The sequence below is a fragment of the Rhinolophus sinicus genome, linkage group LG17 (genome assembly GCF_036562045.2).
Source record: "Rhinolophus sinicus isolate RSC01 linkage group LG17, ASM3656204v1, whole genome shotgun sequence".
Taxonomy (NCBI): Eukaryota; Metazoa; Chordata; class Mammalia; order Chiroptera; family Rhinolophidae; genus Rhinolophus; species Rhinolophus sinicus.
The window spans coordinates 11,111,890-11,128,974 of record NC_133766.1 but is presented as its reverse complement, the minus strand read 5'-3'; the positions used below and the strand labels follow the sequence as shown (position 1 = coordinate 11,128,974).

Here is a 17,085-nt window from a genome sequence, read left to right as displayed (position 1 = left end):
GAACGGTACTTCTCCCACTTGCCACATTTTCTTTGCTTCCCTTTCAAACAAAACTCAACACAATGGTCAGGGCTCACTGTTGACGACCCTCTCTTAAATCTTCTCCAATGAGGCGTTCAGCCCTCCAACTCCACTCAAACTGCCAATGGTCTCTGACGTTGAATTCACAGCCCTCACACACATGGCCCAACGGAGGCAACTCAGTTGATCACCTTTATCTCCTCTTTCCTGAAGCACTTTCTTCACTTGGCCTCCACACTCCCTGGTTTTCACCTTTCCTCCCTACTGCTCCTTCTCCGTCTTCTTGCTGATAACTCAACTCACCAACATCTTAACGTTGGAACTCAGTTCTGAAACCTCTTCTCTCCCTAGAGTTCGATATTCACTTCCTTGATAATTTATCCAGTCTCGTGACTTTAAACACCATCTATATTGAAAACTCCCCAATTTTACCTCTAGTCCAGGCTTCTACCCTGAACTCATTTATCCAACTCCCTTCAGACACCATCACATCAAATAAACTTCGCGGTTTCTTAATTCATGTGCAAACTCAATGCTTAATCTTCCTCCCAACCTACTTCACCTCTCCGTCTTCATGGGAGAGGAAACAGACTAATTTCCGGGATCCAGTTATCAGCCCCTCTGTGTCTAAGCCACAGACGAACAGAAACTGGTATCAGTTCCCAAGTGTCATCTGTACTACAGGCTCCCAGACTCCGGCAAGGACATAAGAACAGGGCCATGCATACAGGAATGTGAGGGTCAAAAGCAGCCTATTACAGAGCGTGACTGATTCTGGATAAAGGGACATATACATATTTTACCAACTATATACCTGACCCTAGGTCAGTGGGTACGCCTTATTGTTCTAGCACTGTAAGATGGTGGAAGGTTCCCACCCCCTATTTGTGAAGTAAGTTTTGAGTATGTTCTGCTCCCAGTGCGTGTGGAAGAGGTGGGGGAGGGAACACTGAAACAAAGATGAGTAAACACATCCCCTAGTCTCATGGTCCCCAGAATCAAAAGCATTCTCTGCAGATACCATAGCATCCAAGAAGCTTCAGGACGCTGGAAATGGCAGTTTTTCATCAACCCTTGGCTATGGTGTTATTCTTTCAACGTGCTTATGCATGACGCCCATAAGCAAATTATCAAGAAGGCAAAAGTGAGTAGCTATCAACCACGTAACCAACACTGACCATGTGCAGCCGGGAAGGGAGAAGGCAACTTCAAAGGGAGCCGTAGGCATGGTACAGACCACAGGCCTCCTGAGGAGCCGGGAAGACTCAGAAAGCATCCAGACTACCAGTTACCTCTTCTTGCCAAAAGCCAGTAACGTCTATAAAAATCTCTCCCACCATAGCAGCACAGAGCTTCCTAGGCAGTCATGACCGATTCAGCTGGCATATCTGCCAAGCTGGAGAAAGCATGCCTCCAAGAAATGTCTGCATCTGCGTAAGTTTATCAACACCATGCGAGAAGAGAAATAGATCGAGCCTCACAAACACAGATGAAAAAATACTGGACTTGAAGAGCACAGATTAGAGAAATTGCAAACAGAGACAGGGAACCTTGGCAACCTGTATATTAGTCCTCACAACACAAACCCAGAATGACAACAGAGAAATAAGACGGGAACCAGGAGAAAGCCAGTTCTCCGAGTCACATCCAGACCAAGTGAGGAGGGTCAAAGATTCATGCCTGACCCACAGTCAGATTTGTAGAGTGTGAATGGCCCTGATCGGAGGGAGAACGTGTTGTAGTGAGAAGGAACACCCACCCAGATGAGGAAAAATATATGAATGAAACTCATAAGAACAGGCAAGAGTTTGCAAGTTGGAGACTTCTGGAAAGGCCGTCAAAACAGGAAGGAGCAGCCGGCAGAACCACAGACTGCTTTGCATTTTTCCTACCACAAGAGGGAGGGGAGCCAAGAATAGAGTTGGAGTTTGACCAAGCAGAGCTGAAGTACTGATAGAGAGCGCCTGTGGTATACGGGCCTCCAGGTTGCCCTGACAATGGAACCGCCCCCTTACAATAATAATGCATCATAATGAGAAAAACTACACGCAAAGGAAGTTAACAGTAACCAATGGCAGAGCACCGCAAGGTCACAGGAGGCATTTTGGAAGAGTCTGTGCAGCAGATAAGGGATGTAAACACTAGGAAGCATTTACGTTGTATATAAAAAGGTTAACCTGAGTCCGCGTGTTTGAGAGCGTGTCTGTGTACAGCGTAAACCTGAGGGTTCTCCTACTGGTTTGGGCATAACTGGCGCTAATGACTCTTACATATTTGTTGCCACCATTGAATAGAAGGGGTGTTGGACTGGAAAATAGGGGCTCCCCTTTTCCTTGTGGCCTACGTGAGGAAATACAGCAGCTGGATGAACTGGGCCTTCCCAGAACGAGGGGTAGAAAGGAAAATCAACAGTTATACATGCATCTTATTAGTGGTGGTGATAAGGGCAGAGCGAGCGAGTTCTCTCTGTGCAGAAACATACATCCCTGCACACGTGTATTTATCATACTAAGTTGACTAGCTGCTCATCGTTAATTCCATGGGGTGCAACCCGTTCTCATCTATGTGCAAAATTCTGGCATTACAAAGCCATGAGTTAAAAGTAAAAGAAACAACAAAATACCAGGTAGAACTGACGTGGAACACCGGGATTGGCAGCTTTTCAGCCAAGGTCCTAAGCATCTCCAATTTCACATGGAAAGGAATGGTAGGTAAATAAGTCTGTACTATGTAAACCATTTTCCTCCCTCTCCCTGACCTTCTGGCCTCTCCCAGCCGAGTTTGAATCGGGGTAAATTCAAAGCTTGTATGATGTGACTCCACCATGTACCACACGCCCCGTGCCCTACACCATGAGGCGTCCACTACACTCGACCCGCTCCTCCAGGGCAGACACTGCTTCCTCCAGGACGTGTGTCCGCCTCCTGTAACAGAGCTCTGCCTGGGTCATGCGTCACACCCCAGTGCCCCGCTCAACCAGAGCTCAGCCTTTGCCGGCTCCCTCTCTTCCTAGGGAGCCAGACTTTGTCCTTGTTCCGCTGACTGAAAACTGGGTGCATTTTCCATGAGACTTCTCCTGAATCCAGGTGTGGTCATCCACCTCATTATGACTGTCCCCTCAGCCTGGGCCCTCCTGGCTCCACGCTCTGCCCCTGGAGCCAATGCTTTGGAAAGTGATGTCATTTCCAGGGGCTCATTCTGCCCATGAGCAGCCAGCCAGTGTCTGGAAAGCAGCCCCACAGCTCCATCACTTCCCTCAACCTGGATCCTGTCACAGGTGTAGCAGGAAGCGTTCAGTAAACTGAAGTGCCATGACTGAGACACTGACAGTTGGGGGGAGGGCGTGTGGGGCCCTGGGAGCCCATGCAATGGAAGGTCTCAGAGGATCTGCAGCTTGACCTCTTCTCCTCCCTGCTTCCTCGAGGGCACAACACTAGAGAGAGGAGAAAGGTCACTGTCCCTTCATGTGACCTCCATAGCCAAGTTGGATAGATAACCAGAGAGAGATGAGAATTTGAAGAGAGCGCCATAATGCTTACTTAAGATGTGAGGAAGGGAGGGAGGGGGCGGGAGAGAGGGAGGGAAGGAGGGAGGAAGGGAGGAGGACTAATACAAGTGACGAGTGACTCTTCAGCTGTGTTCCTGCCTCAGTACCATCTGAGCCTTGGCTCAGGAGGACCAAGAGATCACGCCTTCCAATTCTTATCTTCAAAAGCAACACTTCCCTTTTCAGGCTTTCAATGCATTTATCACAACACTTAGGTGAGTCTACACATATAATTGAAAGACATCACTCCCAAAGCCCCACAAATGACACCAGCCACGTGGGGCCAGTGCTGTAATTTCCAGAGGCACCTGGCTAATCTGAGTGGCGTGGCCTCAAGACATCCTTCACATCTAATGAAGAGTGACTGCTCCCATCAAGCTTGCCTCCCTCCCTTCCTGCCTTCCTGCCACCCCCCCACAACTGGTGAGAATCCCAGAGTGTCCTCCAGGTTTTTCTAGATCACATATAACCCCTGGGCTTGCTGGGCATAAGATGGTCCTTGGGACATCTTCACTGCCCTTTAGAGTTTTAGTGTAGCAGCTGTGGCTCTTTTCTGCAAAGCTCCATCCCGCCTTGCTCACCCTGTATGGGGATGCATCCAGGTTAGCAATGGACATTTTCTAGCACTTACTTGTACGGGCTTTAAGCAAATCCTGGCTACTCAGGCAATATCATCTGGTTTAGCATCTCCTGAGAAATAGCATTTCCTTTCCCTCCAGTACAGATTATGTCCAGAGTTCCTTCTAAAGGGAGCTTTGTGTAAGCCATGCTGTGCCCCACCCAATATGTTTTATGCAGATGGAATCAGGGTAAAAGAAAACAGAGGGCACCTTAGGGGAAAGCAGGCAGGTAAGGCAGGAGTGCAGGTAAGAGGAATGCTCATTCCAAAGGTATCTGCCTTGAGGTGGGCTGGCTGGATGCATACGAGCGTACAGACCTATGTAAGTATCTGTTTACAAAGCGCAACCTGCCCAAATGGCTTTGCCCGCCTAAGCTGCTTATGCATCAAACCACCCCACCCCCCAACACACCCCTCTTATTTTAGAACTGAGACGCTGCACCATGCCTTTCAGAACGTGTTAAAATTAGACTCCAGGAGGTGGAAGAGCCTTCAGTGGTCACCTGGCTAACTTCTGTCCCCGTGCAGGAATCCCCTAACGTCCCTGCCAGGCAGTTAGGCAGCCACGCCTTATGCCCCCGCTCAGAACCTCGCAAACAGGCCTGATCACATGACTCACCAGGGCCACTTGTAAAAAGTACAGCTCACCAACTATTCAAAGCAACACACAATCAAAACCTGCACAGAAAAGGCCTGTGAATCTGAAGTTTTCACCCGCATCCCTAGCGAGTCTTACAATTAAGCATGTTTCATATGAGCCTGTAATGCAGCAGTTCTTGACAATAACTGAATATTAGAACCAGCTAGGAAGCTTTAGAAAAAAATCAATGACAGGCCTTTACCCCTCACTATCCTATTTAATTTGTCTGGAGTGGAGCCCAAGAGGTGTGAATTTTTAAAGCTCCCAGCTGATTCTAATGTGGAGCCAGGGTTGAGAGCCACTGTAAAATCTTCCCAAACCGATGGTAAGCTCTTAGAAGACAGTACCCAAGAAACCTATACCTCTTGGCAGCTTTCACTGAACCCCACCACCACGTCAAACCTGTTACAGAACATACTCTGTAAGTGCTGGGTTGATCTGATTTAACTAGCCATTCCCCCGCCCGGTGTGGGATACAATTTCCTAATTGTACTAAGAAGCTGTGTACTTCCTCTTAGCAAAGGCAGACAATGAAAGGCTAGAAACTGCTAAGGTTTCCCACGGTCGACTACGCACGCACGCACGCATGCACGCACGCGCACACATATCCCCAGCCCTCCCTTTCTGCTGACTAACCAGCCCAAACAATGCCTGAAGCCTCGTTGCACATTTCTGCCCTCCTACTCCCGCCCCTCGCCAGCTCTACTCACATTGTACAGCACGGTGGTCCACCCTTCCATGGTGATACACTGGAAGACAGTCAGCACAGCAAAAAGGATGTTATCAAACTGGGTGATCCCATCGTTGGGGCCGATCCAGTCCCGGCATTCATAACCAGCTGGGCAGCCCTGCACGCCACATGGGTGAGGGGGGTCAAATCCTTCTAGAATACCTGCAGACACATTCGGAGGGTGGGAGATAAACCACACGGTGTTTAGTGCAGGGCTGGAAATGACCCCAGGAAACCACAAGCACGCAACCCTGTTTCCCACAGAAAGATTTGTCCTTCTTTGTCTCAGGCCCCCTCCCTTCTCTGGCCTCCCTACAATTCACATACCATGTGTTCAACCCAATGCTTCCCAGTCTCCTCTGAAAACAGAGCCTCCCCTCCAGGTGGCTCCTCATTTCCTAAGGCCACACTCACACCCTCTACCTTCACTGAAGCACCAGGAATTTACAGGGCTGGACCGCACAGAAAGGTCTGAGGTGAAGGCAGAAACTTACTGATTTTCTGTGCTTCAGAATCCAGGATAGACCCTGAGTTCTTTCTAGGTTTTTGGGGACAATTATAAACTACAGTCCCTCTGGTGAGTCTTAAGTCCTTCCCGCCCACCTCCCCCAGCCTAAGTTCCTGGTCTTGAATAAAACACAAAAATAAAAAATAAAAATCCAAGGTGGAAGGTGTCCTTTGAAGATTCTTTTCATTAAAAAAAAAAAAGGCGGGGGCCTAATAGGGCTTCGTCAACCTCTCCTCCATCCCCATCTGGTTTAGGGCACTCTACATAACTTGAGAAGAAATAAGATGCAAAGAGGAAAGAATTTGGGGTTTGTGCACCCCACCAATCTCCCAAACACCTCGCCAAGCCAAGCTCGGGGCTCCCTCAGTTTTCCACACTACGCATAGGTCATAGCAGAGAGAGAGGAAGGTCAAGAGATGGACCATGAAGGACAAATGTGTCCACAGATCTGAAGGGACCCAAGTCTTGACTCTGGATTCCTGGGTCTTAGTGGCCCATGGGCCAAAGAGGCCATTGTACAGAGGGTATTTCTTCAGAGGGATGATGTTTGACCTGCGTTCTGATAGGTTCTACCATGGGCTCGGGGAGCTGAGGCCTCCTATTCACAATCCTCTGCCTGCAAACCTAAGAGATTATTTGCTCTGCAATATCAGTGGCCAATGGCAATCTTTAGGCTGCTGACGAGGAGGTGTCCGGTTCTAATTCTAGGGTTGGAATAGGACAGACTTTTCCATGCTGTCTCTGAATGCCCTGAAATTAACTCAGTGACCCAAAGGAGAAGCAGAAGGCAGGACACAGTGACCCTACCTGAATTGTTCGTGAAGCATGCGCGGTGCAGCTTCCCGCTGTAGAACTCCAAGCCAATGATAGCAAACATCAGGATGGCAAAGAAGAGCAGGAGGCCGATTTGCAGAAGCGGCACCATAGCCTTCATAATGGATTTCAACACAATCTGCAGGCCTGGAAGGGAGGGAAGAGAATGACAGACAGAGCCTCACTTAGCACCATCGGAGGGAGCAGGCTCAGTTTCCTCTCTCCCAGGAGGAGAAGGGTGAGTCTTGCAGGAAAAAGAACCATTGGTTCTGAGGTGATAGAGACAATTCACAAAGCAGAAACCAGGACATGTCAAGCCAAAGTTTGCCGGCACTGCTTCCCCTGGGGGTCAATCCTTTCCTCCTGACCTACATGCCTATTACCCTTCCCTCATTTGTTTCACCCACGTTGTCCTCTGGATTCCTTTTATGAATTAAACTGATTAGAATGGGCTTCTTTCCTAAAGGAGGTCCTGTGAGAGCAAGGACCAAGGTCGTCTTACCCACCTGGGACCCAGCTCTCCCAGCCACTGTTGCAAGAGCACATTTAGTACCACTGTTCATAAAATACCACATCCTCTGACCCAGAAATTGTACTTCTAGGACTCTAGCCCAAGAAAATAATCAGCGATGTGAATAAGATTTAAGTAAAACAATGTTTGTTGCAGCACTATTTCTAGTGAGGAAAAAAAACCTAGAAATAACCTAAACATCCAGCAACACAGCAATAGCTAAATTAGTCATTGCCCGTCTAAGACAGACTACAATACAGATTTTAAAATCTCATTTTTCAAATATTTTTAATGTCAGGAAAGTTGAATGCTTATGACAGGATCTAAAACTATATATGCAGTATGACTGCAATTATATTAAAATGCACAGGAAAAAATGAATGAAAAAATATGCTAATGTTAATCAAAGTTATTTCTGAGTGGAAGGACGGGTGCTTTTCATTTGATGTCATTTTCTTTACTTTCCAAATTTTCTATAAAGATTTTTCATTATAGTTTAAACATGAAAAAAAGAAGCTGCTACATTTTAAAATGAAATGCCAGGCCACGTTCTGCAGCCCCACTCCTTAGTTCCACTAGGGCTTCCTCCCAGGAGAAACTGGTTCATGTTTATCCCAAAGGCTCTTAGACCCGGATCCAGTGGAGGACACATCGGGAAAGCTATCGGCGGAGGAGAAAGAACGGCGGTGCTCACTCGGTATCCCCGACACGAGCTTCAGGGGCCTCAGAACACGCACGGCCCGGAGCGTCCTCAGATCCACGTGTGTGTTGAAGTGGGTTCCTGCGGTGGCCAGGATGCTGCAGATGGAGACACAGAGGGTCCAGGTTACCACAGTCTGGTTTCTCCCCCTGTCCCAGGAAGAATCAGCCTGGAAAGCACACACACACTTAATGCCAGCTGCGTGTGGGTACATCTGAGCTAGGGTATATCATCAGTGGTTCCAAGTGGAATTAAGTGTAGCCACATCTGGGTTTCACTTTACAAAGAAGGAAAACTTACCATCATATCAGAATCCTAGCTCCAAATCGTGAGTAAAACCCCTCTCTGCCCCTTGCCAACCTCTTTCCCCTTCTTTCCAACCAACGAAGGCCCTCACTTTTTATTTTTTTTCAAAATTTTCTTAGATTCCCATCTCCTATCTCCTTCAGGAAATTTCTCTGGATTGACTATAATAAAGGAGCAATTCAACTCTTCTCCACCTTGACACTCAGGATTTTTCCCAAGCAAATCAATCACAGTGATGCTTATAATTAGGAACTAAGTTCACTAGTCCCCATGCGATAGTTATATTTTTCGAATTGTCCATAATCACCATGTGACCTGGATTTGGTTTATTTGCTTCAATTTTTCCCACGTTCCACCGTCATATCCACAGAAACACACACACACACACACACACACACACACACAAATAAACCCAAACAAAACAAATTCCTAACGATCCTGTTTGTGAACACCACATATCTTGCCTAGAGGAGATAATTTATTTCATATACTCCCATGACACTGCAGATGTTTTGGAGACAAAGCCACTTAACTATTAATGAAAGGCACAGCAGAAGACCAAGAGTCAAAAGAACTGAGTTCCTGTCCTGACTCGTGAACTTGAGAACTGGGTAACTCAGGGAAGTCACTGACCTCTATGAGCCTCGCTACCCCCCCCCACCCGACCCCCACAGAACAGGGGAGTCCCAAGGCCTAGTGATAAAAATAAAACAACATGGTATGGAATAGTAAGAGTGTTCTGTGAACTCTGATGTGCAAAATAGACGTTCCATCCAACACAAATATTAATAAAACGGGTTTTGCAACTTTGCCTCATTTTAGTTTTCTTTCTGTGGGATAGTTCCCTGTTCTCCCTCAGAACCACTCCAGGACAATTGTAGCTAGCTGGAACTAGTAAGGAATGAGCCATTCAGAAAACTGAGTTTTCTCTGTAGTCAGAGGGTGCCAAGAATACTTTATTTCCCTGAATTATTTTTCGTAGAACTTCTGTGAACTATTTCAAGGATTGAGGAAGGCACCTGAAGTGCCGTCAGTACACGACAGAGAACGTGATTGAAGGGTTTACGCTGCATACCTCTAAGGAGCAGCTCTAGAGTCCACAGGTACAAAGCACACAGACCCAGGAAATCCTCGAACAAAAACTCTGAAACAAGGAGAGCTGGTCAACAACAAAGCGGACGACCGCCCTGTATGGGGGCCTGCTTCCCAATCTTAAAAATACCCCAGGAAGACTACAGCTCTATCTATTAGGACGTTAAGAGGGTGGCTGCTTGGGTTGAAGCTTATTTATTTAAATGACCAAGAGAGAGGTCTTTGAACTTTAAGGTTCTGTAATTCTATGTTAATTCAACCTCTAAGTAAGAACCAGAAAGAAATTCTACTCTTGCAAAGAATCTCAGGAGCGAGGCAAGTTTCCCAAGTCTTCTCTCTCCCAACCCCAACTTCCTTGCCCTCATCTGAAAAGGGGGGACGTAGGGGAGGGAGTCTCTGACACCGCTTCCGACTCTGTCTTTCAGAGTGAAATTAGGGAGGGGAGTGATATAATTTCTAAGGAGTAAGAAAAACTGAAGAGAAGAGAGATCAAGGAGAAACACGGAACATAGGACTGAAAATTAGGACAGTGATAGGAAAAAAAAAAATAAAGGAAAGAGGAGAGAGGGGTAAAAAGAAACGGCAAGTATAGATATACTGATAGAGAACCAGAGTGGCAAGAAATGGCATCAGTGCCCCGCTGCTTCTGCCACCAGAGGAAGGAGCCCTGGGCTCTGAGTCTTCTGAGGTGCACATGGGGGAGTGTGGTCCCCCGGGTTCTGTCTTACAAACACAGCAGGGAGAATCTGTGCCGTTCAGAAACCAGACTTCTGTTTCCTAGGATACCCAGTTACACATGGGATGCTCTTTCACAACATAAAAAGGGCTGTTGCAAATGAAAATTTCCTCCCCAACCCTGAGTTGAACAAGGAACATTTCAGAACATGGAGGGCGGGGAAGAAACAAAATTTAAAGGCAAGCAGGCACCAGTGTGTGTGGGGAGCGGGGAATGATAGAGGCAAAGAGAATGAGAGGACAGGGGAGTGAGCGGTGAAAGGAAACGCAGAGATGAACAGAGGGAGATAGGAAGAAATGAAAACTGGTGGAGAAGTAAATGTCAGAGAAATAAGAAAGCTCACAAGGGAAAGAGAACAAAAGTAAAGCTAACCTGAAAAAGCGAAGCAAAAATAGGGTATTTTTTCCAGGGGCGTCGTGGAGCCAGCCCTTGGCCAAACCAACCTGCTCCCCAAATCCTCCAAGCCCTACCAAACTCAGGCCAGGCTCATGCAGCCTGTGGCCGGGTGCCCACCCCACACCTCGGAAATTTTCTTTCATCCAGGGCAGGAGGGCTGTCAACAGAGCCTGTAGCTGATACATACCACTCACTGGCTGCCTCCTAACTCCCAGAGTTCAAATCATCCTTCAGGGCAGGAATTACAACGTGGCTCCCCCCACACACCTGCTAGAAGTGGGGACAATGGGCCTCTTGGCAGAAAAGATAACTGAGAAAAGGGCCCTGCTCTGTGCGCCCATAAAATTCTACGCCTATCACTGTCACTGCCCTTACCACATCCTAGAGAATTCTGTTTTCTCATCTGTCTCCCCAGGGAGCTGCCTCCAGTGGCCATACTGTCTTCCTCGTCTCTATGTCCCCACACCCAACAGAAGGTGTAGCAAGTGAGAGGTGCTCAAGGTATGTGTGGGGATCAAACTGCACCGAGGAAAGTAATAAATGTGATGAAGCAGAGATCCAACGGGCAGAAATACCACGGAAATCCTAGAAGTTACCAATGAAAAGAGCAAGTCGCCCAGCTGGGATGCTACCCAGATGCTACACGTCTGTTTGAGGGGACAGGAGTGAACTGGAAATCTCCTTGAGCATTTTAGTCTAAGAAGGATCGTCCAATAGAGTCCTAAGCCTCCTGTTTTCAAGTAGATCCCATGGGACAGAACCTGCTGGGTCTTCAGTAAGAGAGAGAGAGGGAGGGAGGGAAGGAGGAAGATTCAAAATGTAAAGGCTTGCCCCCCAGCAAAAGCCAAGTACTGAAGTGTATACAGCTCAGCACAACTCTGGGCGTCGGGTGCACCAGACCAGAGGGGGGAGGCGTGGGTAAGTGAACAGTAGAAAGTCCCCGGCCCTCAGTCCCGGCGAAGTAGACAGTCACAGAAATGAAATAATTACAATTCACCACAAAGAGTGTCCTAACAGATGAGTTTACAAAGTCTTAAGAGGATGAGAAACGCTGCAATGACAAACACAGTACTTAGTACCTAGCATTTTCAAATGTTATCTCATGAAATCCTCAAAAATGTCCTCATATTACTACCGTCTTCATTTCACTGAAGAGGAAATAGAGGCTCAGGAGAAACGAAATTGCTCATCAATGGCAAGACCAGGAGTTGACATCTGTTCTCTTCTGATATCAGAGCCATCATGGCACGCAATGTCTTCTCAGTCCTCGACCGCTCCACCGTTCCTCACTCCACTGTGTTACCGCACATACCAAGGCCACAGTGTTTGGTCCCTGAATAAGCCATGAACTTGGTTCCCTTCATTCCAAGGCCACACGCCACGACCTCCCACAGACTTGCCACTGGTCACGGTCAAGACCAGCAGGGTGTACGGCTCCAGACGCCTTAGGTAATGATTGTCACAATATCTACATATGCACCCATGAAAAGACACACACTCCACAACATCAGGGAGGCCACTGGCAGTAACACCAACTCTGAGTTAATAAAAGCCTACGCTCTCGGCTGCCCCAAGAGGAATACGCATGTGCTCGGAGCAGAGGCTGTGTTTTCCATTGCTTTTGTCACCCTGAGCACAGAGCCTGTTGGAGAGCTCTGTACACAGAGGGGTGCCTACTTACTACTGGACCCCCACAGAGCGGGTAGTCGGAGAGCAAACACGCGCCTCTGACCACCCAGCATGGATGCGGTGTTCCACACACCACAAATGTTCCAGAACGGTCTCCTGACAGATCATGGCGCAGCCCTGCCTCCAAGGTTTTTGCTTTTAGTTGTCAGCAGGTAAGAAGAGAATGGAGGCTGATAGGATCCCGAGGGTGTGGCACGACCATCACGCCGGTGGCATGGCAGAACAGACGACGGACGTGAGGCCCAAAATGGCCTCTCCCCAAGCCAGTCATCCAAAGAATTCTCCAACCCTGCAATCCTTCTGACCTTGGGGTTCCGTCTTAGCCTTGTCAATCCAGGCCTAACAGCCTTTTTTCATGGGTCTATTTCACTGTCCATTTCCATGGCTGAGAATACCCTGAAGCATGATACAGATATTACACTTCAATTATCTATTGTTTATCTGGAATTCAAATCCAACGGGGCATCCTGCATTTGTATGCGCTGACTCTGGCAACTCTACTGAAGTGCTGAGCAGAAATGACCAGGTGAAGAGTCTCCGTCTCAGTTGTTGCCCCAGCCCTGAACACACATAAGTTCTCTTCTGAGCAGAGACACAAGCCAGGGGTCTGTTAGCATTAGGCCCAGGATTCCCTCCTGAGTTCCAGAAGTTACCCGTTTTGTCTCTGCCCATAAAAATCTCAAGGGAGAACCTCATTAGCATTTGAAAAGTAAGTTGTTTGTATCTGTGCAAAAAAGGCTGATTAACACTAGCAAAGGGTGGTTTAACCAGTCCGCAGCATGAGGAGACGAGGAGGGGACAGGGAGGGATCTAACTTAAATCGGACCCTTAACTCAACACAGAGTTGAGTCAGGATATCATCTCCATGAGCTGTCAATCAAAGTGTTGCTTCCACTTAAAAGCGTTCCCTAGGTGGGTGGTTCCTTCATCTCTTTGACTATTATACCTCCAGTGGGGCACCAAAGTCTATCACCTCCTTCCTCTACCACATCTCTTGGGTTCCCCTCCTACTCTCCAGCCTCCCTCTTGCACAGGATGGGTCCTCCCTGGCCTTCACTTCCCTGCCTAAGTAATATGATCCAGACTTCAGGAGCCAGATGGCATCCCACCTGTCTTTGGAAAGTCTACAATCAAAAGAGACTTGAACTAAGTTTCTGGTAAAATAATGAAGCACAAGCTCTCCAGTCATACTGGGGGTTTTCAAATACCGATTCCATTACTCACACTAGCTGTCTGGCCTTATGCAACGGCCTCGCTGAGCCAGTTTTCTTATCTGTAAAATGGGGACAGTGCTTTCCTAAGATGGTTGATGTACGAAATGATTTTCAAACACTTTTTGACCATAGCCAATAGTAGGAAATACAGTTACATCGCAAGCCAGGGTACATACACATATATAATTATATGATGCCTTATAAAACAATACTTTTTCTATATGTGATATACTCTTATTTCCTCTTTCTATCTTTTGTTTAAGATGGGCTGCAACCAACTCAATGGATTTCATGACTCTCTAACGGGGCCGACCCACAGTTTGAAAAACCCAGATATTCTCTCTAAGGAGACAGGGAGGACTGACATGAACTGCTGCCTTCATGGCACCATGCCGCTTCTGGGGGTTCTCCCAGAGTGGTGACAGGTTTTGCACTTTTCCAAGAACTGCAGATGTCGCATTCTATTCCCGCCTCTGGTACCTGAAGCAGCATCGCCATCTTTCTGTCCTCCAGAATGGGCAGTCTTAAAGAGATCACAAACACACCCACGACCTTCAAAGCCGTCATGAGGCCAGCTGTTTCTAGTCTGGTTTTTTTTGTTGCTTCTGCTTGTTTGTTTTGTGTGTTTTGTGCTTGTGTCTGGGCTAATTTATGGCCAGGGTGAAACACGGACTTTCTCCTAAGGCCACAGACACTAAATTTAAAAAAAAAAAATTTTTTTTTAATTATACAGCAAATTTTCTTCAATGTGGTTTAAGTTAACAGTCAATAGTTTTTTTTTACTTACCTATTTTTTTCTCTTTTTTTGTCTCTACACCATTTTTAAATTCCCACCCCACCTCCTGTCCTCCCCTCTGGCAATCATTTATTTAAAAATAAATAAATATTAGGCCAGGAAGCCTAATATGTCTTAGGAAGATGGGAAGCAGGTTAGATCAAGCTGCTCCTTTCCAATAGAGAAGCTCCATGCCGTTTCCAGGAAGTTCTGTATTTAACAAAAGTAAGGAAACCCGGTCCGGAATTTAAAATGGGGTTCCTCATTAAGCTTCATGAGAATCTTAGTGGATATGAAATAGGCCCAAAATATGCCTTCTGAGCAGAAAAATTATGGCCTAAAACCCCCCTTTCTTTTCCCACCCAAAGAAAGTTCAGCAATCCAAGCATGTCACATCAAGGAGAGGAGGGTGCCTTGTCATTTGAGACCAGATAATTCTTCGTTGTAAGGTGGGGTCCTGTGCATTATAGGATGTTTAGCAGCATTCCTGGCTTCTACCTACTAGATGCCATTAGCAACCCCTCCTCCAATCCCATCCCCGCCAGGTTACGACAACCAAAAATGTCTCCATGCATTGTCAAGGTTGCACCCCTGGTTGAGAAACACTGCTGTAGGAGACGCTCTCAGAGAGCAATTCCTGCAAACTGAGCACCAGCACGATTAAACACAATGCACGCTTCACACCTAGTCCCTAGCCACTCTGGGAGAAAAACACACCGCCCCATGCCAGGCAGAAATGCAGAGGTTGCCAGGATGACCCCAGCCACAAGTCATAATTTTAAGGAACTGCCAGCATTGATGAAAAAACCCTTCTGTCTTCTTCTTTAAACATCTCTTAGGGATTGCATGAAACTTAACCTTAATGTATCTCCACGGGAAGCCTTAATCCAAAAGAAAATGGTCTCCAAATGGTCAAGAACAAAGAAACAGACACAGGAGGGTTTATTTGCTTAACCTCAGTGTAATGGAAACAAAGGTCAAGCGCCTACCAGTGGTACCAGTTTTCTTTCTTTTTTACGAAACAGTCCCTGATTATTTATTCAGACACAGCAAGGAGAAAGAAATGCCAAGCGATGGGCAGAAACTACAATTTTCACTCAGTTCAAGGAGATGATGATGGCGATGGTGATGATGAAGATGAGGAGGATACAAAGGTAAATCCCTTGTTGTTTCACAGCTTCCATAGCCCCGTTCCACCGAGATAACATTCTCTCCCATCTTATAAGTTTGAGAATTAAAGCTTGGAGAGAGAGAAACTGGCTAGCCCAAGGTCACTGAGATAGTAAGTGTTCACACTGAGACTCAAACCCAGAAATTTAGATTCCAAATTTGGAATGCTTTCAGTAGCTACAAAAGGTAATGGCTAATCGCTAGAAACATATCCCAAAGGCACATATATTAGACAAATGCCTTCTCTAGGACGACTACAGAGCTGCCTTTCTGCAGAGCTTTGCGGGGTCCTGTGATTGCAAGATGGTATGAATGTTACCAAAACTGTGCTTCAGAGAGTTGGCAAAGGAGGAGAATTGCTGCAGAGGGAAATCCCACATTATGAGAACTTGCTAACATAAATACATGTTCTTTGAGTTGTTTTTCTAGTAGTGGTGAGGGATTCCTGTTGATCTACCACCCACACACCTTCTCTCCGCAGGTCTCCCTCAGGACCAGGAACAAGCATTTGTGAGATGGCTGATCAGGAATAGAGCCCAGCTGAGACACAGAAGGCAGCTAACTATCCATGTGGGGCCAAGGCCCTGATGTCGGCCTCCTTAGAAGAATGTGAACTCTAGTATCAGATTAAAGAGACCAGCTGTATTATCCACCAGAGTGGCCACCTATTGTTTGTACTGCCAGCACTTCCTCTTCCTCTGACGACAACTCTCGATCCCCATGGTTCTTTTCAAAAACTGCAGTGCTGTTACATGACACTGCTGGTCAGCTAACAGGTTCAGGGACAGGGGAGCACCTCCCCTGGGATGTCTGCACTTAGGACCAGAGTTTGGTTGATTGCTTCTGAAGCAGCTAAAGCCATGAAATGAAAGGCTTCGGGGGCTGTCATTGTTCACGTTGTGTCCTACAGAATAAAGCTGGCCACAGTGCGAGAGAGAAAGGCTGCTGACCCTGTGGAAGTAAGAGGAATGAAAGAAGAAAGGAATTCCACTGGAGCTAGTGCCCTGATCCTGCAGTTCCTGAAGCCTGACTACTTCCCGACATTTCTGCAACTAGGTGGTTCTGTGAGATACCCCTTCCTTGAGAAGCCCCTCCTTGCTAAAACCAGTCCACGTTTGGTTCCTGTCACTCACAATGACCCACTGCCTATTCTGTCCAGATAATCCCATCTGGATGAGAAACCAAAGTGAGAGTCGATATAACTGCTTTGGCCAGACAAAAGCTAAGAAAGATACATGAAAAACAAAGAAAAACTCAGAACCATGGCCCTCACATCGAGCCCATATAGCAATTAGAACATGCACAAGCGTTTTTCTTGATGTCACCTTAGCAAGTGGCTCAATTCCTAAGATACTGAAACATTGTTCCCCCTGCAGCTTTGGAAAGACTGAAAACATATGCATTCATGATTCTGGAGAGAGCCAGAGTCCTTTTCTCAAGACATCAGATGCTGATGCGTGCAGGTTAACACTGAATGGAGGGTTGATTGAAGGGGTTCTTCAAAGTAAGAGGAAAAGAAAAACTTAGATAATAAATTACTCTACCTTCACATTGTTTGTTAGAGTAGGGTTGTTGTTTTTTGGGGGTTTTTTTGTTTTTTGTTTTTTTGGAGGAGGGC

The 17,085-nt window shown here is 46.9% G+C and overlaps 1 protein-coding gene across 8 annotated transcripts in view; it reads right to left on the bottom strand.

The window, feature by feature from the left end:
- The window catches only part of CACNA1E (calcium voltage-gated channel subunit alpha1 E), a 453,931-nt gene that overhangs the window by 188,733 nt on the left and 248,113 nt on the right, over positions 1-17,085 (bottom strand). For all 8 annotated transcript variants that reach the window (XM_074322331.1, XM_074322336.1, XM_074322333.1 and 5 more), the window contains 3 exons: positions 8,084-8,187; positions 6,873-7,025; positions 5,538-5,719 (listed from right to left, as the gene is read on the bottom strand). In XM_074322331.1, coding sequence (XP_074178432.1) covers positions 5,538-5,719; positions 6,873-7,025; positions 8,084-8,187 — 439 coding nt within the window. The remainder of the gene's footprint in view (positions 1-5,537; positions 5,720-6,872; positions 7,026-8,083; positions 8,188-17,085) is intronic.